General features: G+C 43.6%; 1 protein-coding gene across 3 annotated transcripts in view; it reads left to right on the top strand.

Annotated features, from left to right (window-relative positions):
* Nucleotides 1–26,699, top strand: part of SLC9A8 (solute carrier family 9 member A8) — a 62,890-nt gene that overhangs the window by 13,147 nt on the left and 23,044 nt on the right. For 2 of the 3 annotated variants that reach the window (XM_066234253.1, XM_066234252.1), the window contains 5 exons: nucleotides 9,165–9,223; nucleotides 14,112–14,195; nucleotides 19,339–19,440; nucleotides 20,932–20,966; nucleotides 25,838–25,981. In XM_066234253.1, coding sequence (XP_066090350.1) covers nucleotides 9,165–9,223; nucleotides 14,112–14,195; nucleotides 19,339–19,440; nucleotides 20,932–20,966; nucleotides 25,838–25,981 — 424 coding nt within the window. The remainder of the gene's footprint in view (nucleotides 1–9,164; nucleotides 9,224–14,111; nucleotides 14,196–19,338; nucleotides 19,441–20,931; nucleotides 20,967–25,837; nucleotides 25,982–26,699) is intronic. The other variant, XM_066234254.1, reaches the window with a different exon arrangement.

Raw genomic sequence — 26,699 nt, 5'->3', positions numbered from 1 at the left:
AGATTCTTGGCTGCATTTTTGTTTCGTTGAATGATAGCTACCTGTCTCAGAGCTGCCTGTTATACCAGATGATAAACATCTATCCTTTAAACCATTTTTAGTCAGGTGTTCTTTGCAGCCAAAAACAGCCTAACTGCTAGAGGATAGGACTCTTTGTATTCAAGGGACAAAATAAATTCAAATTGACTCAAAGAAAATAAACTGGAGAGGGTGGAGCTGCAAACTGATTGCCTCACAGAACCAGGAAATGCTCACTTCAGACTTAGCTGGGCCCACCGCCTGGACTCCTTTTTTCTCCATCTTCCCATAGTGCTTCCCTTTGTTTTGGCTTCACTCTTGGGCGCGCTCTCTCCAGGTGGTGAGTCTTCACAGCTTCAGGCTTACTGTCTTGACTGCAGCAAGCCGAGTGGGGAAGGTGGCCTCTTCTCCCTGGTTCCCCCAGAAGTTGTAGGTGAACTCTAACCACACGGCCTCCTCAGAACTGGGCAGGGCAGGGGAGTGGTGTTGGGCGTGAGCCGAAGTTCTCCGTCCACAAGATTCCTTTCTTCGCTGATGTTGCGGAAATAACTGTAGCCTGTACAACCAGGTCTTAGGAGGGATGATGGATTGTAAGTGTTGCTTTCAGTGATCATTTGCTAACTCATGTGACTGGAACACTAAGAGCACTTCCAGGGAAAGTGCTGGAATCAGGAAGTAGTTTTATTATATTAGAGGACATTTGGATAGAAGTTAGAAAAGCCGACAAAGCTGTTAAAATAGTTCTGCATTTTATAAAGATATGTAAATTGAAGAACTGGTACTACTGGAGCAAAATACTGAGATGTTTACCGGTTCAAGAATTTCCAACTTTTGTGCCAGAATGAATTTAGATGAAAATGCTAGAGAAAATGAAGTTTTCATTCTTCCAGAGATAAACTTTCCCAGCCTGCGTCTTCTGGCCAGAAGTTACAAAGTCCACAGTCATTTAGAGCCATTACTGGTCTTTTGTGTGACAGTCCAACATTCCAAGTTCCTAAGAAATTGTTGGTATTGAAAAGGACTTACCTGTACTCTAAAAGCATGTTTCTCCTTTATATTTTACTGTATTTTCCAATGAGACTCAAGATGTTTTTATTCTTTATAAAAACATAATATCAACATGAAGTTCTAAAGATACTTCTTTGGCCCTTGTTCACAGCTTTTAGATATTTTCCATACTTTATGATATTTTGTAGTTTGGACCTCTTTAAGAAAATAAATATTTTGCACAATTAAACAGCTATATAGAAATCCTTTCCATCGACAATTCCAACTATTTTTATCATGCTTCCTTTCCTTCCAAACCATTTTATAGACATATTCATATTGATTAGATGACTTGACTTAAATTGAGTTTATATCATTTTTTTGTTCTTTTCTTTTTATTACTCTTTCCACATATTACTTAAGTTTACATATTTTCATTGGCCATATAGCGCTGATTCACTGATCACAGATTTTGGGTTGAAATTTATAAGGAAAGAAAATGAAATAATCATATTGCCCACTCTCTGTTGTATATAACAAAAAAAAAACAGAATGGTTTTATTTCTGTTCCCCCACACACACACACACACACACAATCATACTTTATTGTAGAGCAAGGGAAGGCCAGAATGGGATTAAGAAAGGGCTGGAAATTTGACTTCCCAATGCCAAGGTTTATTTAGCCTGAATACTGCTGACAGAAAAACTATAACATAACTAGATTTGACTGGATCATTGAGTGAATAGGATACACAAAAGTGCTCCCAGCATAACCTTCTTAACTATGTTTGTGCTTTTAGTTATAGTAATTCCTTCTTGTTTGACTAAAGGCTTTTAATTTTTTTTTAAAGATTAGTGCTCTTTTTGTTGATGTGTGTTTTGAGTGGAAGATGGGAAAAACCACTTTGTTCCTAAGTTACTGACTGAAGTTAATCCTGTAAAAAAGCAAGAACAGCAATTATATTCTAATTGTACTTGTTATAAAAAGTTTTTTTTAAAAGGAAACTTAAAGGGAGACTCTAACTATAACAGTTTTCATTACTTTTTAAACTCCTAAGAGTCTGATGCTGATGCAGCTGAAAGTGTCCCTCGGGTGACCTCCCTGAATCTTGGTGCTTCGTTTTCTTGGAGGAGAAGTAGACATCCATGTGTTGGTACTAGAGTGGCTGTCTTAGAGGCCGGGGCCAAAACTGCTTGTCAAATTGACAAAATGCTTTCATTAGACAGGATTTTCTAGGCCGTTGCAGTCTAAGGAAGAGGGCTAGCACAAGCTTTTAGCCTCTGTGTTTCTGGAAACATGAATCAGAGGTGATCATTTATTCCTGGAACATCATGTTGCCACTTTGCCACCATTAGCTCAGCGTGTGCTCCGTGTGTAATAACTGCCGGCCTTTGCCTGGAGTCTTGCTTGGACTTTCCTAGTTTTATGGTCTTCTTCTTTGGCTCAGGATTTTATCTTCTCTAAGCCGTGTTTTATGCTTAAATCTTCCAGATATGCCAGACTAGTGAGGTAGTCTAAATTTTCAAAGAAAAAAGGTTGTTAAAGAATTTATTTATTCTGCCTGACCAGGTGGTGGCGCAGTGGATAGAGTGTTGGACTGGGATGCAGAGGACCCAGGTTCAAGACCCTGAGGTCGCCAGATTGAGCGCGGGCACATCTGGTTTGAGCAAAGCTCACCAGCTTGGACCCAAGGTCGCTGGTTTGAGCAAGGGGTCACTTGGTCTGCTATAGCCTCACGGTCAAGGCACATATGAGAAAGCAATCAATGAACAACTAAGGTGTTGCAATGAAAAACTGATGATTTATGCTTCTCATCTCTCTCCGTTCCTGTCTGTCTGTCCCTATCTATCCCTCTCTCTGACTCTCTGTCTCTGTAAAAAAAAAAAAATTGTATTCTGAAACCTGTTGTATTCAGACTGATTTCTATAAATTTCCTCTTCAATCGTGAAAATGTTCTCTGCAGATTGGTAAGGAATATCATGCCTTTGAAGTAAGCTACTTTAAAAACAAAACATTAAAATAGCCTTTTCCCCAGAAAACAGACAGATGGACAGCCCTGAGGTACTGCTTCCCTCCTTATTAGCTGGTCTTCTGTCTCTTGGAGTATCTTTGGAATAGTATCTACTTTAATATAAGTAGCAGAATCAAGGACTGGATTTTCAAAATTACTTTGTTGTAGCATAACTTGGTTCTGTAACTGTAGCTGACAAAACACACTAACAAATTTTCAATAAATCATTTGTGATTAAAAAGTATTATATAAGTAATTATATTCTTTCTATTTTGCCCCATTATGTAGTAGAAAATCTGTGTCCTCATGTTGATCAGGGTCGATCATTACTGTTTCTAGGCCTACTGGTCTATTAGCACAAGGAGCTCAAAGTGACTGGGCAGCAGCCATTATAGCTCTTACTATGTGACATTAATCATCAGGAACACTGGTATTTTACAGTGGTAATGGTAGACCAGCATCATGAGAGGGTAAAATGCACCTGGGAGTCCGTAGTCAGTCCAGTGTCACTTGCTGGCCCTGAGCTATCAGATAAGCTTTTCTTTTCTTTTTTATTAAGGGAGAGGCAGAGAGACAGGCTCCTACATACACCCTGACTGGAATCCACCCAGCAAGCTCCCTACTGGGTGATGCTCTGTGCATCTGGGGCTGCTGCTCTGTTGCTTGGCACCTGAGCTATATTAGTGCCTGAAGTGCCTGAAGCGAGGCCATGGAGCCATCCTTAGCACCTGGAGCCAACTTGCTTGAACCAATCAAGCTATGGCTGTGGGAGGAGAGAGAAAGAGAGAGAGAAGAGGGAGGAGGAGGGGTATAGAAGCAGACTATCGCTTCTCTGATGTTCCCTGACTGGGAATCGAACCCAGGACTTCCACATGCCAGGCTGATGCTCTACCACTGAGCCAATCGGCCAGGGCAGATAAGCATCTTAAACTCTCTGAGTCTTCCTGCAGCATTCTCTTGAGGATTAGAAATAATTTAAAGTGACAAATTCTGGGAGAAGAGGCTCAACAAATAATTTAATTGCACCCTGTGTTTTTATTTAATCCGGTAGTGTCCATAATGAGGTGTGTGCATGAAGATCCATTGGGGGGCAAAAGAAAATAGTAGAAGTTATGTTTCTATTTAATTTTAATCTCACTTTTTTATAATTTTTATTGTTTGTATATATTTTAAAATATATTAACATAGTAGCACTGTTTTATAGTAAAGCAGTTGTGACTTGAAGGTATGTGCTAAAATTCTTTTTACTGAAAGGAATGTACAAAATTGTATTTAGGGTATTATTTCCATCTAGTGGCCAGTTGTGTGGTAAAAATTAATTTCTCCTAAGATTGGACCTCAATCAAGAGGTAAAGAATAGTTTGCCAATTTAATGCTGCCCATAATTTAGTCCTAGGACATCTACAAAGGATTACTCAAGCAATAATAATAATAGTGATAGTATTAATAATGTCATATTTTACAGAGTTTTCTAGTGCCTCATGCATAGTAATATAAAAACTAGTTTAGGCAATAGAATAATAACTGATTTTCAGATGTTACTACTTCATATGTAATTATAATCATCATCTTAAAGTTTGGTATACAAGGGAAAAAGAAAGTCGAGGTTTTAATAGAGCAGAAAAACACTAGCTTTAATGAAATCTGAAACCATGAAAAGAGGTGCAGCTTTCCTAGTATTCGGGAACGATTACCGAAGGCAGATTGACTGCAAATGCAAATTGAACCCTTCAAGTCCAGTTTCTTGCCCACCATATTGTCAGGAATGTTTACAGTCTGATGGTTAACCAGGGTTGGTGAGGATGTGGGGATTGCTCTGGTGGGAAGCGGTAGAGCCACTTTGGAGGACAATTTGGCAACATTTTCAGAGACAGCCACTTTGGAGGACAATTTGGCAGCATGTTCCTAGATAAGAAAGCTCATGCCATTCATTGTCTCTGGATCCGCTGTAGGGTGCTCTTACACAGCAGGCACGCACAAGCATGTTCTTTGCAGCATTACTGTTAACAGCAAACAGTTGGAGACTGCCATCATTGGGGGAATAATTTTTTTTAAATGTGACTTTTTAAAAAAATTAAAATATAATTCGCATACTGTGAACTTCACAATTTCCAAGTGTGTAATTCACTGCTTTTTTTGTATAGTCACAGGGTTGTGCAACCACCAACACTAATTTCAGAACATTTTCATCACTCCAAAAAAAAACCCTCTACCCGTTAGCGGTCACTCTCCATTTCCCCCTTTCCCCTTCCTTTGGCTTCCTGTCTCTATAGATTGGCCTCTTCTGGACATTTCATGTAAATGGATTGTAAAATATGTCTTTTGTGTCTGGCTGCTTTCACTTAGCATGTTTTCATCCACATCACAGCACGAATTAATGGTTTCATTTCCTTTTTATTGCTGTATAATATTCCATTGTGTGTATACACAATCTTTTTGACAGAGAGTCAGAGAGAGGGACAGATAGGGACAGACAGACAGGAAGGGAGAGAGATGAGAAGCATTAATTCTTCATTGCAGCATCTTAGTTGTTCATTGATTGCTCCTCACATGTGCCTTAACTGGGAGGCTACAGCAGAGCGAGTGCCCCCTTGCTCAAGCCAGTGACCTTGGGCTTCAAGCCAGTGGCCTTTGGGCTCAAACCAGCGGCCATGAGGTCATGTCTGAAGCCAGCAACCCCGTGCTCAAGCTAGCGACCCCAACCTCAAGCTGGTGAACCTATGCTCAAGCCAGATGAGCCCGTGTTCAAGCTGGCGACCGTGGAGTTTGGAACCTCCTGAGTCCTCTGCATCCCAATCTGATGCTCTATCTACTGCACCACTACCTGGTCAGGCTACACCACAGTTTTTAATCCATTAACCAGTTGATGGACATTTGGGTTGTTATCCACATTTGGGCTATTATGAATAATGCTGTTAATGAACATCCACGTACAAGTTTCTGTAGCAAAGTATGTTTTCAGTTGTCTTGGTGAAATTCCTGAGTCCTATGGTGACTCAGTTTAACTTTTCAAGAAACTGCCAAACTGTTTTTCCACCACAGTTGTGCCATTTTACATTTCCATGAGCAGTGCACGATTGTTCCAGTTTCTCTATAGCCTGCCAACTCTTTTTCCCGCATTTTTTTTATTAAAACCATCGTAAATGGGTATGAAGAGGTATCTCATTGTGGTTTTGATTTGCATTTCCATAAGACTAATGTTGTGCAGCATCTTTTCCCATGCTTGTTGGCCATTTGTGTATCTTCTTTGGAGAAATATCTATTCAATCTGTGGCATTTTTATGCTACGCAATAGAGCTATTAAAAGTCATATGGCAGATATGCTTATAATAATCCCTGATCTACTAATACATATAGATTAAAATTTAACACTGAGCAAAATAGCAAATAGTAGAAAGATACAACACCATAAATCTTATATAAATACACACAGGTGTGCCTTTATACACGCACACACACAACCAGGACTGTATGGTTAAATATAAATTATGTAAAGGGATACAGAAGAGCCTGGTAGAATATTCCCCACACTTATTAAGGTGGTTGGTTACCTTGAGACAGGAAGAGAGAGAACTAAGATGAGAGTAGGGCTTGGGATCTCATCAAAAGGGATTTTTGTATTCTTTATAACACTTATAAAGTATTCATGAACTCTTTGCTTACTAAAAATTTGTATAAAACTCCTTAAAGTGTATACCTGATTTGAAAAGATAAGGTAAAAGAAGCCATTGGGGAACTCTAGTTGGAGGGGGTAGAATCAGTGCCTTCCCACCATCTGGCAAGTGACTGTCCAACTCCTGATCTGCAGATATGGTCCTTGACTCCCTTTATAGCTTAGATCTGGCTTGTCTTGTTTTTTTTTTTTGTTTGTTTGTTTGATTTTATTTGTTTGTTTTTTAAAGTATTTGAGAGGCAGGGAGGTAGAGAAACAGACTCCCACATGTGCCCGGACTGGGATCCATTTGGCAAGCTCCCTACCAGGCGATGTTCTGCCCATCTGGGGCCACTGTTCTGTTGCTTGGCAACCAAGCTATTTTTAGCATTTGAGGAGAGGCCATGGAGCCATCCTCAGCACATGGGCTAACTTGCTCAAACCATTTGAGCCATGGCTGCAGGAAAGGAAGAGAGAGAGACTGAGAGAGAGAGAAGAGGGAAGGTAAAGGGGTGGAGAAGCAGATGGTTGCTTCTCCTGTGTGCCCTGACTGGGAATTGAACCCAGGACATCCACACACCAGGGCAGTGCTCCACCACTGAGCCATCTGACCAAGGCCGATCTTTTTTTTTTTTTAATGTTTGTTTTATTTATTTGAGAGGGAGAGGAAGGAAGGGAGAGTGATAGAGACAGGAACATCAAGCTGTTCCTGTATGTGCCCTGACCAGGAATTGAACTGGCAACCTCTTTGATTCGGGATGATGCTCCAACCAACTGAGCTATCCGGCCAGGGCCAAGGCCGATCTTTTTTTCCAGGGTAACTTTATTACTGTTTTAATAATATCTAACAATCTAAATAGCAGAGGTTTATAAAGTTAAAATTGCCCATCTCCTCTCTTGGCCTCAAGTTCCTCCTTCCCCATGGCAATTAGTATTAGTGCGGCTCCTTTTCCTAATAAACTCTGTGTTCTAGTATTGTCTTCGCATCCCTCCCAAAAAGGTATGTTTCTTCTTTCTGCTTTCTGGAGTTGATGGGGGAAAGGGGAGTCTTTGTCTTTAAGTGTCTATGACAGTGGTCTTCAGGCTTGCTTTGTCTCGCCCCCAACCGGAGGCTATAATTCAGTCGGTCTGGAGTTCTGCTCTGCTGTCTTTATTTTATAGAAAGCTCCATGGTGATTCTGATGGGCCAACAGGGTTAAAATCATTTATCTAATGAGTAACACAGCGATCATAATTTGTACCTGTGATGCTTCCTTGAGAATTATTTTTGGTAGGTTCTTTGTGAGAGAGTAATGAGCCTGTCAGCTTTATGGAAACAAGCCTGAACTTAGATGGTCTGTTTTGTTCCAGGAATTTCATAGAATTTTTAGATTATTTTCAGTATTGGGGTTTTATCTCTAACTATATGCTCTACATTGAACTACCATCTGAGTCCGAGAAAGCGATGTTGGAGTCATTTTTGAAAATGATTGGGATAAGGGGCAAACTTAGCTTATAAGCTTTCTCCCATTTCACATTGAAAATGGGTGGATGTAAGCCTGACCACTGGTGGTGCAATCAAGAACGTTGACCTGAACACTGAGGTCACCAGCTTGGAACCTGAGGTCGCTGGCTTCAGCATGGGGTCACCGACATGATCCTGAACTCACCAGCTCCAAACCTAAGGTCACTTGATATGATTCCAGAGTTGCTGGCTCGACCCAGAGGTTGCTGGCTTGAGTCCAGGGTCACCAGCTGGACCTTGAGGTTGCTGGTTTGATCCACAGTCAAGGTATGCATGAGAAGCAATCAATTTCATAACTAACTGGAACGAGTGGATACTTCTCTTTCTCAGAGAGAGAGAGAGAGAGAGAGATTAAATCTTCTGTGTCTCCTGACCAGGCGGTGGCGCAGTGGATAGAGCATTGGACTGGGATGCGAGGACCCAGGTTCGAGACCCCGAGGTTGCCAGCTTGAGCGCAGGCTCATCTGGTTTGAGCAAAGCTCACCAGCTTGGACCCAATATCACTGGCTTGAGCAAGGGGTTACTTGGTCTGCTGTAGCCCCCCGGTCAACGCACATATGAGAAAGCAATCAATGAACAACTAAGGTGTTGCAACAAAAAACTGATGATTGATGCTTCTCATCTCTCTCTGTTCCTATCTGTCTGTCCCTATCTATCCCTCTCTCTGGCTCTCTCTCTGTCTCTGTAAAAAAAAAAAAAAAAAAAAAAAATCTTCTGTGTCTATCCTTGGGTCCTATTTTATAAAGCTTTTTCTTCCCCCAGGTTTCTGTAGACTTCATTATTTTATGTTTTGTGAGATGCAAGTGAGAAAAAAACTCGTGTAACTCTTCAAACTTCACACTGATTTCCATTTTTATGTTTTCAGACATAAAACTTACAGAAATCCATAAAAGCCATTTCGAGACATAATAACAGTTTCTCTAGAATACTAAACCTGAGTAATCTTTCTCGTGCCTTAAATTTGTGTTCAACTCTACATTTTCTCTTCTAGGTATTCTCATGGGAGCGATTATAAAAATTATAGAGTTTAAAAAACTGGCAAATTGGAAGGTAGGTTTGCCCAACTGTATGTTTTTTAACATAATTACAATTTTTATTGGTTGTTCTTAATTTCAGTAACACTTATGGTTTTGGTGGCTTTCTTTTTTTTTTTTTTTAAACATCTTTATTTATTTATTCATTTTAGAAAGGAGGGGGGGGGAGAGAGAGGAGATAGAGAAGGGGGGAGGAGCAGGAAGCATCAACTCCCATATGTGCCTTGACCAGGCAAGCCCAGGGTTTTGAACCGGCAACCTCAGCATTTCCAGGTCGACGCTTTATCCACTGCGCCACCACAGGTCAGGCTTTGGTGGCTTTCTTATCAGTGCAGTTTACATTATCCCATTGATTTATTTAACATTCTACCAGATTAGGGTTGATAACTTTACATGTGAGTTTTTCTTAAAGCATAAATCTCACACTATTTCAGGTTAACATGGGAGCGACTCTATTTTACTATGAATGTTTTGTTATTTATGCACGTTTTTATAATCTGAGACAAAGGCTCTTATTAGCATTAAATATTAAAGTGTATTGCTCCCAGTTCCATTCTCACAGCTGAGACTAATAAAACATATTTGTCTGGCACTGTATAGCTTACAGAATATTTTACAAACTGTGGCTCATGTTGTCTCATGATACTCACGGGAGGTAGACTGAGTATTGTCACACCCCATTTTTACAGATGAGGAAAGTAATGCCCAGAGAAGTCAGGACGTGTACAGTGTCACAGAACTGGAAAGCGGCTGAGTCGAGTCCTGTGTCTAGACCCTGTGGGCCTGTGTATTCTGTCTTTTCTCTGCGGCACCATGCTGTCCTCAGTTTGTGGCTGTCCATACCTTTTTGTTTACACCGTGGCCACTAGAGCATGAGCAGCATGGTGTGGTATGAGGACTATTTGAAACTTGAATTTCAACTTAAACTTGAGCATCCATCTTGAGTAGAGAGATTAACAAGTGTGTTACAAAATTGAATTTCTGAATGGAAACAAGGTCCATTTCAAAATATGAAAGAATTGGATGGCTAAAATGTATCACATTTGAGCCCCCACCCTGGATTAATTTGCCTGTTAAACTATAGAGCGTAAAATTTGTAAAACAAGCCGTATAGTCTGACCTAAAACCCAGTTTGAAACTTATAAATAATTTTCAGGAAATATTGTATGTAATTAAATGAATTTATAAATATATATTCAGCTCCTGATATTTCAGAACTGCCCACAGCCGGGGCTGAGGCTGGCCAGGCCCCAGGGGAGCACACTGGGAATGGCATTTCTGCCTTCCTGCAACTTGTCAAATGTAACCATCCTCAATGTGGCTCGTCCTAGGCTGTGAGGTACAGGCTAGGACCCTCTCTCTACACCTAGGTTTGTTATAGCCCGATAGGTAGAGAATTGCACCTAACACATTTTAGTTGATTTAAAATCACTTGATGAAAATAGGAATTGATTTAAAAACAATGAAAAATTCTTTGTTTGATTTTAAAATATTATTAGTGTATATAAAATTCTGGAACTTTCACATAAAACTCTGAACTTCTAGCTTCTGTTTAAAAAGCAGCTCTCTTAACAGTAGCCCACGTTCAGCCCAGCAGAGATCCGAGGCGCAGGGGCAGCTGCTGTCTTGGTAATGCTGTGTGGCCCCTGGAAGCTTCTGAGTGGGTGACCCCAACTCAGCCCTGAGTCATGGGAGGAAGGGAGGGGAGGTGCTCTGTCACCTTTAGTTTTATATGCTTCAGTGTTCTTGAATTTATTTTTCAAGATGTTTCTTTTCAAGTTAAAATAATAGTAATACATTTAATAGCACAGATAAGTGAACCAGTGTTGGGTGGTGAATATAAGTGACTAGAGAGCCTTCCAGGCAACCAGTGTGGACCTCAGAAAAGGACCAGGTTTCTGGCAGGGCCAGTTGGGGCAGGCTTCCTGGAAGAACAGGTGTTTGTGGAAGCCGAAGTGGGAAGCAGGACACCTGTTTGGAACCTGCATGCTGCAGGAAGCAGTTGGAGATAAGAAAAACAAGGAGCTTGGTATGTTTTCTCTGAGTGGTTCTGTTCTCAGACTCTTGCTGGGTTGGCCTTCTACCTGTATTGTCTGCCCTATGCTTAATATATTTCTTTAAATCAACTTGCTTTTTTATTGACATACGTTTTTGTAGCATTTTAAAAGTTTTACTGTGGTAAAATATACATAACATAAAATTTACCATTTTATCTATTTTTAAGCATAAACTTTAGTAGCATTAAATACACCCCAATGTTATATAGTCATCATCATTTCCAGAATTTTTCTCTCATCCCACGTAGAAATTCTACTGTTTGAACAACTCCCCATCCCCCCTCCCTGCTTTCTGTTCCACTTTCTATTTGTTTAGTATTTTTTCGTAGCCCTATTCTACTTTCTGTCTTTCTGAATTTACCTATTCTAGGTACTTCATGTAAATGAAATCATACAATATTTGGCCTTTTGTGTCTGGCTCTTTTACTTAGCATGTTGTTTCATCCATGTTGTAGCGTGTATCAGAATTGCCTTTCTTTTTACAGCTGAATAATATTCCACAGAGCCACACCATTCGTTGACAGACCCTTGGGTTGTTTCCACTTTTTGGCTGTTGTAAATAATGCTGCTGTGAACATTGGCATACTAGATATACATTTATTTCCAAGGAAACATCAGAATACTATTTTAAATGGAAAACCAGCATTGTTTTTATAAATAAACGCAATAAAAACAAAGGAGTCCATGGCCTACTAAAGCCTCTGTGGTCAAGCCTGTTCTCTGTCAGAAAGAGAGATCAGCACACTGGAGAGAGGCTTTGAGTTGAGATTGGAAAAGAGTCCGAGGGCTGGCTTTCTCAGTCCGCAGGGCAGCGGTATTTGATGTTGCCTGTCTCCAGCGCCTCTGAAAACCACTTCAGGCTACTTTGGGGGAGATGCTGCCAAACAGAACCAGGGACCTTTCTGTAACACTGCTCACCATAAGGTGGTGGGTGCGTTTCTTGTGACTGCTATAACAGATTGCCACAATCTGGGTGACTTAAAACAACAGAGATTTCTTCATGGTTCTGGAAGCTAGAAGTCTGAAACAGGGTGTTGGTAGAGCCACACTCCCTCTCGGGAAGAACCCCTCATTGCCTCTGCTACCTTCTGGGGTCCCAGGCCTTCCTTGGCTGTCTCTCTGCCTCAGCCCATCTCCCCATGGCCTTCTCTGTGTCTGTGTGACCTTTTCTGTCCCTAACAAGAACATTGTCATTGGGTTTGGGACTCACGCCAATCCAGTATGATCTCATCTGGATTCTTCCCTTAATAACATCTACCAAGACCCGATTTCCAATGAGGTTACCTTCTGAGGTTCCAGGTGGACATGAACTGGGGCTGGAAGATACTACACAATTGTAGGCGGGGCCTCCTTTTCCCAGGAGAGTTTAGTTTCTGAAACTCCAAGAGAATCTGTACAGCGGCCCCACTGCACAGATCCAGAGAAGTGGTTGCCCCATACAACGCAGAGATCGGCCCATTTCTATTCATATGGTCCCCATCTGAGTCATGAGCCTGTTGTAGAGGCAATTATTTTAAGACTTAATCAGGAGTCATAATTTGCTTCTATTTTGAGCCTTTTTAAAATGCTATTTTAGTCATATGGTAACAGCTGTACATTTGTAGGAATACATTTAATTATCCTTTTGAATGGGGATTTTTACAAAAAATCAGATTGTCAAGATTGTGGTATAGAAATTTTCATATGGAAAAGGACCTGATTTTGCGGTATTTAATAGACTGTATATTTAGTACACATGTAATCATTTTGGGCTTGAGGACCACTATGCATTCCCCCAGTCTACCAACAATTAGAGAAATATATATATATATAATATATATATATTATATATATATATTTTTTTTTTTTTTCTGAAGCTAGAAACGGGGAGAGACAGTCAGACTCCCGCATGCGCCCCACCGGGATCCACCCGGCACGCCCACCAGGGGGCGACACTCTGCCCACCAGGGGGCGATGCTCTGCCCCTCCGGGGCGTCTCTCTGTTGCGACCAGAGCCACTCTAGCGCCTGGGGCAGAGGCCAAGGAGCCATCCCCAGCGCCCGGGCCATCTTTGCTCCAATGGAGCCTCAGCTGCGGGAGGGGAAGAGAGAGACAGACAGGGAGGAGAGGTGGAGAAGCAGATGGGAGCTTCTCCTGTGTGCCCTGGCCGGGAATCGAACCCGGGACTTCTGCACACCAGGCCAACGCTCTACCACTGAGCCAACCGGCCAGGGCCGAGAAATATATTAATATAGAAAATTCAAGTATTATCCCTCCAAAGATGGCTATATCTAGAAATACCTTCCATAATCGTACTTAATAATTGAATCTGAAAGCATGTGAGGGACTGGAGCCATGTCCCAGATCGTGAGGGCATCAGGTGGGGACTCTTGAGCACAGTCAGAATTAGGAAAATGGCAGTTGTCTGTGACAGGCAGAGAAAAGGTGGGGTTGTCTTTAACATGTGTAGGGATTACTCTTCCTCCAAGTGGGCTGTTTTAGCCTCACCACTGCTTTATCCTAGAGGATTCCAATTTGTGGACTTGTCATTAAAATTAATTTTCTTTCCTTAGGAAAGGATAAAAAGCATACAACTGTGTGTTTGGAAGTGATTTGTTCTGCTTTTTCTTTTGCTGGTCACCTTTTAAACTCACTTGTCCTGCGTTTTTCAATGCATGTTTTGTTTTCTTGCGGTGGGGTGGGGTTGTTTTCTTGTCCTCCTGCTTGGTGTTTTTATCAGGTAGTTATTTAAACATGGTGTTTCCACTGGGCCAGGCCTGAGAGAATTACCTTGGCTCTTCATTGATGGATTTATTTCTTAATTACATAAATTTCATGCCTCTGAAAATACCCATTTTATATTTACAGGAAGAAGAAATGTTTCGTCCAAATATGTTTTTCCTTCTGTTGCTTCCACCTATCATATTTGAGTCAGGATATTCATTACACAAGGTAGGACTCAGGCACACGTTAGTGCTTTTGGTCTGGATGGCTTCCCATGTCAGTAAGGCAACTTCCTTAAAAGCTTGGGTGTTCATTTAGCAGCGGTGTCTGTGTGTGCACATCCTGGGTGTGCACATCCTGGGTGTGCACGGTAGAAGCTGGACCGGACCGCCTGACCTGTGGACCCGAGCGGCCATGGTCAATGGGCTGCTTTCATGGTTTGGGCAGTCTGGCATATTGAGCTAGCGTTCTCCATAGAAGGGTGCTTTGCCTAGGAAGATGGCCAGAGTGATTTTAAGTGGGACACAGATGACACATTGACCCTTCTTGTTGGACACAGACTGACACATGTTAAAGGGATAGACTGTGTCCTGGGTGAGCAGGGACATGTGCTCAGGGCCTTTTGATTCTCTCTCAGCTCTCTGTGTGGGGCCTTCTCCCTCCTTGGCCCATTCATCCTTCAGCGTCTCCCCTCTCAGAACCCTGGCCTGGGCCTCAGCTCCCAGCTGGTACTCCCTGTCATGTGTGTCATCCCCCCCCCGCCCCCCATCTCCACCTACCTCTCCCCTGCCTCTCCCCTGCCCAGCCACTCACAGGCTGGCGCCCCATCCTCTGCCTCGCCTTCAAGCTCCTTCTGGCACATGCACCCTTTCCCACCCTGGCTTGGCTCCCTGGCTCCACCCTGAAGAGCGGCATCTCTGGCCCCTGCAGATTCTCTGCTTTGCCTTGTCATTTCTGGTCTCTGGTCTCCAACTCTTTCTGCCCGGGTAAGAGCTTCTCACTTTTAAACCAGTTTTGTGTGTGTGCATGGGATTTTTTCTTTACCTCTGAGTTTTCTTCAAACAGAAATGTATTTAAGTTCTAAAATAGATGATTCAATTTGAATTAAAATGTCAGTAATACAAAAGTTATTCTGTGAGTGTGATAAAAAAAATGTTGAAGGTTGGAAAGACTAAGGTTTGGCCTACCCTTGGAAAGAACCTGGACTTTGGAGCCAGAGACCTAGATCTAATCATGTGCTGCCCCCTATGGATTCCTGTTGGGTACAGTAGAATTAAAAATTAAAAACAAAACCCCAAAAACCCTACCTGTTAGGTTGCTTTGAAATTGACACTAGGTGAAAGATTATATACAAAGTACCACCCACCACATTAAATAAATGGTAGTGCTTCTTGTTATTAATAATAATATATATTATTGATAGTATTAACATTACTAGTAGTATTATGAACAATAACATAATAAATTTGAGAGTTAAATTAGGAGGATTTTGTTTAAAACATACAAATTAATCTTTAATTTTTCACTTGGGTACCAAAGCAAAAATATTCTAAGATGTTCAGTCCATATACTTTTTAAATTTATTTACTAATTTTAGAGAGAAAGAGAGAGAGAAACTGAAACATCCATCTGTTTCTGTAAGTGCCCTGACTGGGGATCAAACCCACAACTTTCATGTATCGGGACAACACTGTGACCAGCTGAGCTATCTGGCAAGGGGAGTCCAGATTGTAAAAAAAAGATATTTCATCATATATCCACAGAAGATTTAAAAAGGAAGTTTAGTGAAGAAAAAAAATCCCAAGTCTTCTAAACCATTACTAATAGATAATTGTTAAAAAGAAAACAAGCAAGAAGGAATTGGAAGTCAATGTCTTCTCTTTAATTTCTTACATTTTGTAAATAATTCTTAAAAGAACTATCAGCAGGTTATGAAAATATTTCAAAATAGTGTTGAGGAAATGGATTTGATTTTGACTTAAAAACATACTTTGATTATTATGTTAGAGCATGGGAAGTTTTATTTTCTAAGTTTTTGGAGAGAGAAGAAATAAACTTGTTCAAAATTTGAGGAAAATAAGTTTCTTTAGAAACCATTACTTTACTTGGGGTGGTGAACACACAATACAGTATCCTGATGCTGTACACCTGAAACCTATATAATTTTATTAATCAATGTCACCCCATTAAATTTAATTTTTATTTATTTATTTATTTTTATTTATTTTTTTTACAAAAACAGAGAGAGAGACAGAGAGAGGGATAGACAGGGACACACAGGAACATAGAGATGAGAAGCATCAATCATCAGTTTTTCATTGTACTTTGCAACACCTTAGTTGTTCATTGATTGCATTCTCATATGTGCCTTGACCGCGGGCCTTCGGCAGACCGAGTAACCCCTTGCTCGAGCCAGCGACCTTGGGTCCAAGCTGGTGAGCCCATGCTCAAGCTGGCGACCTCGGGGTCTCAAACCTGGGTCCTCGGCATCCCAGTCCAACACTCTATCCACTGCACTACTGCCTGATCAGGCAAATTTAATTTTTAAAAATTACTTCTTTGAAAATAGATGTTCAGCAGAAAATGTGATAATTTATGTGAAAGGGACTAATGTGATTTGGAAATGCAAATTCAGAGACTACTTCTTATCCTTCCCCAAAAAAGATAGGAAATCAACTTTGAATGTTTTATTTTAATATTGCTGTATTTTCTAACAAATTTGGATGTGGAATAAAAAATTCAGTAAGAATATTCTAAGTTGATATGCATGTATTGGTTCTTTAAATTATTAATATGTGCCCTGGCCGGTTGGCTCAGTGGTAGAGCATCGGCCTGGCATGCAGAGGTCCCAGGTTCGATTCCCGGCCAGGGCACACAGGAGAAGCACCCATCTGCTTCTCCACCCCTCCCCCTCTCCTTCCTCTCTATCTCTCTCTTCCCCTCCCACAGCTGAGGCTCCATTGGAGCAAAGATGGCCCGGGCGCTGGGGATGGCTCCTTGGCCACTGCCCCAGGCGCTAGAGTGGCTCTGGTCGCAACAGAGCGATGCCCCGGAGGGGCAGAGCATCGCCCCCTGGTGGGCGTGCCAGGTGGATCCTGGTCGGGCGCATGCGGGAGTCAGTCTGACTGTCTCTCCCCGTTTCCAGCTTCAGAAAAATACAAAAAAAAAAGTATTAATATGCAAAGAATAGGACATTATGTCAGAAACAAATTCACTTTGTATAGCAAAGGGAAGTTCTTACAGTGTGGTAACTTATATTTGGGTAAATTTTCAATATCCACATTAATATTAACCAATTACATATATTTTTATCAGAATTAGCTCCCTATAAACAGACCAAGACTTAGTTTAATCTATTTTAAAATAACAAAACAAAGCATCTTTTGCAAAGAAAAACTCATAGATGAAAGCCTTTTGTTTAGAAAAAACAAATCATTGTGTTTGCCTTGAGTTATTTTAAAGTTCTTTGTGCTCTAAGGATTGATATGCCAAACCAAGTAATTGAATGTCAGATTAGGGGCAGCCAGATCAAAACTGCCATGAATGAAGCAGAGAAACTTCCTGAAGGAGACAGGATTAGTGGGCTGCCAGCACTGAGCTGAGGACATCCTTTTGAAGTGTGGTTTAACATGTCAGTTCCTGTTGTCTATGGCTTGCCAATTCCTGAGCAAAAAGATGGGATCCCCTTGTCCATGCTCACAATCAAGGGGTCATCAAGGCTCCCTGGTGTGACTCCCTAGAGGGACTACAGGATTCTGATAAACAGCTAATTTTCTGAATTTTATGGAAATTTGAAAGATGTTACCATGCTACTTGGGACTCAAATATTTTCTCTTAAATGCCATAGAGTATAGATGAAAAAATATGTTTTATCTGCCATATTTATAGTTGATGATGGTACTAATAGAGTAAAGTAAAACTATTTAAAAGACCTGGACAGCCTGACCTGTGGTGGCGCAGTGGATAAAGTGTCAACCTGGAAACGCTGAGGTTGCCGGTTCAAAACCCTGGGCTTGCCTGGTCAAGGCACATATGGAAGTTGATGCTTTCTGCTCCTCCCCCCTTCTCTCTCTCTCTCTCTCTCTCTCCCCTCTCTATAATGAATAAATAAAATCTTTATAAAAAAATAAATAAATAAAAAATAAAAGACCTGGACAGCAAAAAGGAGTTTCTAAGTAAAACCTACTCTCTTGATATTCTTCGTAGTAATGTACCTTTTCTTAATTAAATGAAAAATTATAATTGTATAAACTTTGGACTTTGATCAGACATGAAACAGTCCTTTGGTACCTATTCATTGGGCACTTTGCATCTGATAGGTATTATGTTAATGACATTGAACAAAAGCATATGTGGTCATTGCCCCCATTGAGCCTGCAGCCTAGTGGAATAGACAGACGTCAGTCAAATAGTTACATAAATAAGTGTAAATATTCAGCCATATCAGGTCCTATCAGGAGAGGGTCATTTGCATTGAGAGCATAGAACAGGATCTGACCTTGCTAAGGGATCAGAGAAGGCTTCCTTCTTAGAAATAGTGAAAATGTCCTGAGATCTTAGGGTGATTAAAGTTCACCAAACATGCCCTGGCCAGGTAGGTCAGTTGGTTAGAGCGTCACCCTGATGTGCTAAGGTTGCAGGTTTGATCCCTGATCAGGGCACATACAGGAGTCAACCAATGAATGCATAAATAAGTTGAACAACAAATCAATCTCGCCCCCTTCTCTCTAACATCAATAAATAATAAAAAAAAAATTTAAATAAATGAATGAGTTCACCAAACAAAGAGGAAGGAAGAGTGGTCCAAACCCAGGGAGTATAGCGCGTTTGAAAATGAAAAGCCACCAATGTGCATGGCACCCAGAAAACAAAGAAGGAGGGTAGAGGTCTGCACAGGAGTCCAGCCGTCCAGGCTTTGGTTGGTTTTAGTTGCATTTTGAGTGGAAGTGGAGGGGTCAGAGTGAAGGCAGCACAACCAGATTTGTCTTTTGAAAGATCATTCTAGAAGCCATTGGAGAGTGGAGGGCAAGGAACCAGGAGTGGTTGAGACTCGTTAGGAGCTGCTGCAGTGGTCCTGGGGCGGGAGGCTGACAGGGCTTAGGCGAGGGCCGGGGAGGTAACGGCGGAGAGGAGCAGGGAGGTGTGAGCTGTGAGCAGCAAGGGGAAGGTAAAGCCGCAGGGCGAGGCTGTGCGGTAGGAGGGGCCGGAGGGAAGACTCCCAGGTTTCCAGCGTGCCAAACGGGCTGGGTGATGGTGACTGTGCCCTTCGCGGAGAATCAAGCATGTGAGGAGGGCCAGGTGCGGGGGCCGTGCCTTCATTGACAGGACCGGCTTTTCTAATCATTTCTCTCATTTCTGCTCTTTCAAACAGGGTAACTTCTTTCAAAATATTGGTTCCATCACCTTGTTTTCTGTTTTTGGTACAGCAATTTCTGCTTTTGTAGTAGGTGGAGGAATTTATTTTCTGGGTCAGGTAAGAACATCTTTGAAAATCTTACATTCTTAGAGCTAGTGCAGGGAGGTGGGTGAGGGCCACCTGGTGGGGCCTGGGTTTCACCGTCCAGGTAGACGCTCCCGGGAAGGGAATCCAGACCCCGGCGAGGCACAGCCAAGTGGGCTAACATTGTTTCTCAGGGTCCTCAAAGAGCTCTGATGTCTGGGGTGGAGTGAATCTTTTCCATAGTTCTCAAAAGTATTTATTTGCTTTTACTCGCAAATACTTATCTTAAAAATATTGTATTAAGTTGGAATACTGTACCTAAAGATAAAGCAGAATCTATATACCATCAAAGTCTTCAGATTCTAACAGTAGCTGCATTGTTAGATACACTGAATCAGGGTGAAATGCTCTTTTTAAAAATAAAATTTGTGGGCCCTGGCTGGTTGGCTCAGTGGTAGAGCATCAGCCTGTCGTGCAAGAGTCCCGGGTTTGATTCCCAGCCAGGGCACACAGGAGAAGCGCCCATCTGCTTCTCTACCCCTCCCCCTCTCCTTCCTCTCTGTCTCTCTCTTCCCCTCCCACAGCCAAGGCTCCACTGGAGCAAAGTTGGCCCAGGCACTGAGGATGGCTCTATGGCCTCTGCCTCAGGCACTAGAATGGCTCTGGTCACAACAGAGTGACGCCCCAGATGGGCAGAGCATCGCCCCCTGGTGGGCATGCCGGGTGGATCCTGGTCAGGCACATGCGGGAGTCTGTCTGACTGCCTCCCCGTTTCCAGCTTCAGAAAAATTAAAATAAATAAATAAATAAATAAATAATAAATAATAAAATTAAAATTTGTGTTTGAAAAATCAAAGATGATTCATAATGTGTTCATTCACTTTTAACTCATCACCCGCAGACTTATGTGCACTGTATTTTCTACCGTGCTAAACCAGTTCCTGGTGTCATCAGTTGCGGGTCCTGTACTTGCGGTTCAAATTATTTGGCTTTGTTTAAATCAAACCCTCCGAGGAAGGCAGCATCTGTGGCTTGCATTCTGCACACCTATGCAGGGAGCAGGAAGTGTGCCTGCCCCAGCTCTGTAAAGTTAGTTTGAGGTTCAGGCAGCTGGGTGACAGGCAGGTGAGCATGCTGCTTTTGGTGGCTGTCACCTAAGGCCATTCCAGCTGATTTCCACGTTCATTGCTGCCTCAGTGGCACCAGAATAAATCTGTCTGCCATGCAGCCTTCTTCATTGCCCCACTTCTAGTACCAAATGAGAATAAACTTTAGAGAAGAAAACTAGTTAATCTGGCTTGAAAAATGTCACATTCTTTTCCATACTTCTGTTGTATGATGATCAAAATGCATGTTCAAACTAAAACTGAGATTTTTAAAATTTTTCAAGTGGTTTGAGTACTGAAGATGAATGTCCTTATTATAAGTTTGTGATAAAGCACTAATGGACAGTTTAATCTTCTTGGCTGTTCTCCAGGGGTTTTTTTTGTGTGTGTCTGTATGTTTGTGTGTTTTATTTTACAGGCTGATGTAATCTCTAAACTCAACATGACAGACAGGTAAATCTTTCATACTGTAACACCCATACTGCTTTTTAGACCGGGGAGTGTTCACATTAATTCCTGGGTGTGGTACCTCTCTATTCTTTCTCTTTGTTTTGCTGATGACTTCTCTGTAAAAATCTAGTCTGAATTAATTCAGGTCTCTGAAATGAAGCAAAACTAGACGGAGGCTATTTTGAAGATCTCTAGTCAGAACATTGCTGACTGAAACAATGAATTTAGTTTAAGCTCTGGGAGGAATAACTCATGAGTTAACTGCCTGCCCACACCACACGCTACACCATTGTTTTATTAAGAAGCCTCTTCAACTGATTTCTAAGTCTTTTCAGTGGCCACAATGAAAAGTTATCTTCTTGATGGGGGGGAGTAAGGTGTGAACTGTTACCCTGGGCTTTCCACCAAGTCTGGGGGGGGCTGATTTGGGGGAAGCAGACAGGGTCCAGGGCTCTGTTGCGCATGTCCTTGGCCTGCAGCTACTCTAGGGACCTCTCAGAGCTGCTGCCCAGGAGCCAGGAATTTCCATAGTTGATTTAGCAAGAAGCGGCCTAGGCAGTGGTCTCTCAGAAGGTCCCAGAGAAAGTGCACAAGCAGAGGTCAGCCTGGTTTTCCCTCTCGGAGAAGTCCAGCAAGGATGCAGCCCTGCTCCGTGTCTGTACCTCGACCATCAGCAGTGGTTCTGTCCTGTGGCCCGGCTGGCGAGCTAGGAAGTGGGGCTGAGCCCTGCACCCACATCCCTCCCATCCGGCCAGCCAGAGCTTGAGGTCTTTAGCAGCACCCTGGGGACTAGAATCTTGGAGCCCTTCTCATGGGAAATGTGTTTCTGATAACATGAAGTCCAATCTCATTTTCCTCCCAGGGACATAAATTTCAGAGCTTTGGTCGTAAGATAGTTTTGATATATAAACGGTAGCAAAAGGCACATTTCTCTTCCACAAGGAGCTGGAAATAAAACAGAACTGATGCCCTGCATTTTGTAGGTATTTTGTCAGAGGAGAAAAATGCCCCAAACCCAGTCCAGGTAAAGGAAGAGGTCACAGCGTTCAGCCTTGCGCCCTGTTTGGGGGCAGCTGGTTAGATACAGAAAATGCTCGATAAATCCGTGTGCAACTGAACTGAACCAAAGGTCGGGATGTTGGGGCATAGGAGGAGGAGACTTGCTGCTTAGACAAGCCTAGTAACAGCCGGGCGGAGCTTGCTTCTCCCAGGCGCCCACACTTCGTTTCCTGGTACAAAGTGACCATCCACAGATGGCAGGTGCCCTGGGAAAGTTAGCCAGCAGTTGCAGACCCCATCGCTGCAGGGCCTGAGGGGACAGCCACTTCTCAGCTCCACTAGTAATTACCATTATGGACCCAGATTTACTAGATATTAAAAAATAAATTATTTTTCAAAAGAGACCAGGTTTTTAGATTTTAAGAAGCAATTTTCCAGTTTTCAGATGTTGCGAATTTATTTGTTTTTGTTTTTTTTTAAATAACCATGCAGGCCAAACGGGACTCACAGACTGCTGAGCTAGAGAAAACATTAAAAAAAAAAAAGCCAAAACTTTGTTTCATATTATTTTAGTGATATTTCTGCTGGAGAGTTATTTTACTCATAGGACACCCTGACCTCTTTTAGCACCCGAGACCATTTCCTTTTTGCTTCTGATGTTGCTACCCTTTGAGATGATGGAATCAAAAAATCACATTTTTAAGTTGAACTTGTAACTTCTGGCCTTTGGAGAAACTGGGTCACGAAGGTGCGAAGCGGAGACTGAACGACGCCTTCAGTCCGGGCCTCTTGATGAGTCGGCCGTTCATATTTCAGACTTCTCTTCGTCACTGTCAGAAGTGTTCTGCCCCAGTTTAGATTCCCAACCAAAGCCACATGTGTTATATAATTTATGCAAAGCATTTCCCCCAGCCCTTTGTTATGAACATCTCAAACATCCCGCAAAGGTGGGCGCTGTACAGTGGACACCCACATGACCACCACCCAGAGCCCACAGCTACTGTCGCGCTAGGTTAGCTTCAATACAGACCTTTCCGCTGCTCCGTCCCCCTGTCCAGCCATCAGTCCATCCTCCGGCCCCTGCTCTCTGGTTTCCAGTTCAGGATGCCTCAGGGACTGTGCGTCCTCTTTAGAGCAACTGAAACCCGGTGCAGAGGAGCTTTAGCTTCAGCAAAGAAAGTGTAAGTTTGTTCATGCAGAGAACTGAAGTGTCACCAGAGTGGTGGCTTCTGGCATGACAGCCTCCAGGGCCCACAACGGCAGGTCTCTCTCCTCTGCCGGCTCAGCTCAGCTCAGCTCAGCTCAGCTCATCCTTGGGCACCTCGCCCTATGTGGCAGCGCTGATGGCTCTGGGCTCTCATCACCTCTGCTGGAAGGGCCAACCTGATGCCCTGGTACATGCCTGGTGATGGCCCTCACTGACCAAGCTTGGGGCCCCTGTCCACTCCTAGAGTCCCACACAGCTCCATGGATAGAGAGATGGGGAGGTGGCTTCCCAAAGGAAAATTGGGGTACTGTTACAAAGCCGGACTGCGTGGCACTCAGGGAGGGCAGGAGGGCCCAGCTGAGCCAAGCGGAGTCAGCACGCAGCCCACAGCCCACCAGGGGCTCCCAGGGCCCCGGCCCTGCCGCCTCAGAACACACTTACAGAAGACATTCCTCCTCCTGCGAGGTCCCTGTGATGCTGCCCTGGCTGATGAGAGTAGGGATAAAAGGAGAGACAAGAGGGTCGGTGTCTGCTTTCAGCACAAGGGCCCCAAGGCCAGCTGCCAACCAAACAGGGCCTCCCAACTTGGCAGTCATTTGGTGGCAGAGACTGCCACCTGTCCCTCCCACTCTACTTGCCTGCCTTCCGTGAGTCTGTCTGGGCCAGTGGTCGGCAAACTCATTTGTCAGCAGAGCCAAGTATCAACAGTACAACGATTGACATTTCTTTTGAGAGCCAAAAATTTTAAACTTAAACTATATAGGTAAGTACATTCCTTATCAAGGTAGCGCCCACACGTGGTATTTTGTGGAAGAGCCACACTCAAGGGGCCAGAGCCACATGTGGTTCACGAACTGCAATTTGCTAACCACTGCGCCTGGGCCATGCTCAGTACCAGTCCTGGCAATATACCAGCGCCCACACCCCTGGCACTCACAGTGAGGCAAGAAGCATGTCGAGTCCCAGCTCATAATACATGTGACAACTTCTACGAGGACAGGGAAAGTCTGGCAACCGGGGTGTGAGCTGAGACCATCTTTTGCGTCTGGTCCTCAACGTGGGATCTGGAGGCTCTCCTTGAGGTGAGGGGGCTCCCCTGCACGAGTTCACGTGCATCAGCTCGCAGGGAGCTACCATGGAAACCAGAACTCCAGGTTGCTGATTTCCAAGGAGAACAGTACCTAGTAAGGCAGCCAAGCATCTCCCCCGCCAGCAGTCTTCCCTGAGCCCGGAGTCTGGGAGCTGGTGACGGCGGGGTCGGAGGTGGCTGGTCTCTGGCTTAGTCCTCACACAGGGCTGGCCCACTGGGGTTCCAGGTTTTGCCTGGTGTTGTAGGAGGGGGCAGGCCTAACCCGTCTGCTGACGGAGGAAGAAGGCAGTGCTGAGTGTAGCAGTCTGAGGGCATCAGAGGCGTCAGGAACACTGAGGTAGAACAAAGAGAACTGGGCTGAGGGAACGAACCATGTGGGTGGCCCACGAGGCCCCCCAGGGTGAGCCGGCCCTGCGTCCCTCACGGCCTCCGCCACGCCACCGCTGCCACTCGCCCTCGCCTCGCCCCCAGCACGCAGCTGCCACGCCTGCCCTTTGCTTCTCAGGCAGCCAGGCTGCCTCCCCCCTCAGAGGTAGCTTGCTGTTGCCACTGCCCCCCTCTGTCTGGCCACCTGCTGCTTGTTCAGGTCCTTGTTCAGTGAGTATCATTTCTTCAGAGAGGGATTTCCTAACTACTCAAGCTAACTGCCCCCTTCCCCTCCCTGCCAGGTTACTTTTCCTCTCATCATCCTGATTTCCTGTGTAAAACGTCTCAGCCTCTGAATATTGCTATATCCAGTGTTGTGGTTAGGGGTTTAGGGGCAGCAATCCTGAGCCAGATGGCCTGTGTTGGAATCCGGCTCTGCCACTTGTCAGCTGGCCAACCTTGGACAAGGTCCTTAACATCACTGTCCCTCAGTTTTCTCCTGTGTAATCGGGGCAATGATAGTACCTTCTCATGCGGTGGCTGTGTGGAGTATTGAGTTACTATATGTAGAGAGCTTAGTTCAATACCTGGACTTGGGAAGTGCCACATAAATGCGCCTGAAACATACTAAACCGTTAATGCATATTTGTTGGAGGTAATGGGACCTTCATGGGAACGGTCGATGAGAGCCGCTGGCCTGGTGGGAGGCCGCCAAGCCGCCCATCCCTGAAACACTAGAGTCGATGCTGGCTCTTGGCATTTTTGTAGATGTTACAAATCTGAGTGGAGGCTGGGGTCAGTCATAGATGGTGGCAAGGGGTAAGCAGAGATCAGACCTAGGACCCCATGGATCACTTGGGGGAGGCCTCTGAGCCATCATGGCTCCAACTGCTCAGACCAAAAAGGCTGGGAAGTCTAATGCATTTAAGCAAATGTCTTCCATCCATCATTGGTCAAAGTCCTGATAGGGACAGTGGGAAACCAGGCCATTTCTAACGACTGTTTTTAGAGTGGGCGCTTCACTGCTCCACCCCCAATGTCAATTTGCAGATATCATAGGAGAAAAAAAGTGTGCCATCTTCTGTCATCACTTCAGCTACAGTGTGTGTACTATCATGTCGTATCAATGCAGTCCCTGGCTTTAATGCTTTACTATGTGGACCAAGTGGTGAGCATCACAGAATCTCCCCTTCCTGTTCCCTTCTTTCCCAGTTTTGCATTTGGCTCCCTGATTTCTGCTGTCGATCCAGTGGCTACTATTGCTATTTTCAATGCCCTTCACGTGGACCCAGTGCTCAACATGCTGGTTTTTGGAGAGAGTATTCTCAACGATGCCGTCTCCATTGTCTTGACCAAGTAAGTATGCTTTCTTAAAGGGACGGAAATAAAGGTCCCTGTAACAAAGGACAGATGTTTGCATGCAGTTGCGTGTGCAGTTGCTTGTCCTCTGGGTGACCAGTTCACCGGCTTCTCCATCATTCTGTCCTGACAAGCTTTGTCATGCCCCAGGGATACTGTCGGGGTCTGTGGCAATCCACCTTTATAACCTACCTTGTAGCAGTAATTTTGAGTGCAGCTCCTCATCTCCATCACTGGGGGTGCTTATTAAATTAGCATTCCCGGCCCCACCCTCAGAGCTGCCAAGGCAGTGGCTGGTCTGGGGTGAGTCCTTAGAACAGAGGTATTTAGTAATTGCCCCAGACGATGATGGAGCAGCCCCAGCCCACTGAGGGATTCGTGTTTGGACGGCATTATTGCAGACAATAGACAGAGGCCTGACTCTCCCACTGAGCAGCTGTTGCGGGGCACCTTCCTTTTCACAGCTGTGAAAGAAGGTAGTGATACTATTAGGCATCCCTCCTTAAGATGCTACTGGGTGATAGCCACTTTGGAAACCGCAAATTGTTCTCAAATGTTCGTTGGTATTATTGCCCTTGTTGATGGGATGGGAGGAATGAAAGGTGAATCATAAAATGTCATTGGGAAAGGGAAATGAATTCAAGATCATTTCAAATGTGTTTATCAAATGCATAAACAGAGTTCCCTGAACTCTGCATTTTGTGCTGTTCATTAG

The sequence above is a fragment of the Saccopteryx bilineata genome, chromosome 6 (genome assembly GCF_036850765.1).
Source record: "Saccopteryx bilineata isolate mSacBil1 chromosome 6, mSacBil1_pri_phased_curated, whole genome shotgun sequence".
NCBI classification, from domain to species: domain Eukaryota; kingdom Metazoa; phylum Chordata; class Mammalia; order Chiroptera; family Emballonuridae; genus Saccopteryx; species Saccopteryx bilineata.
Note: the sequence above shows the minus strand (reverse complement) of the source record. Positions and strands in the feature narration are given on the sequence as shown.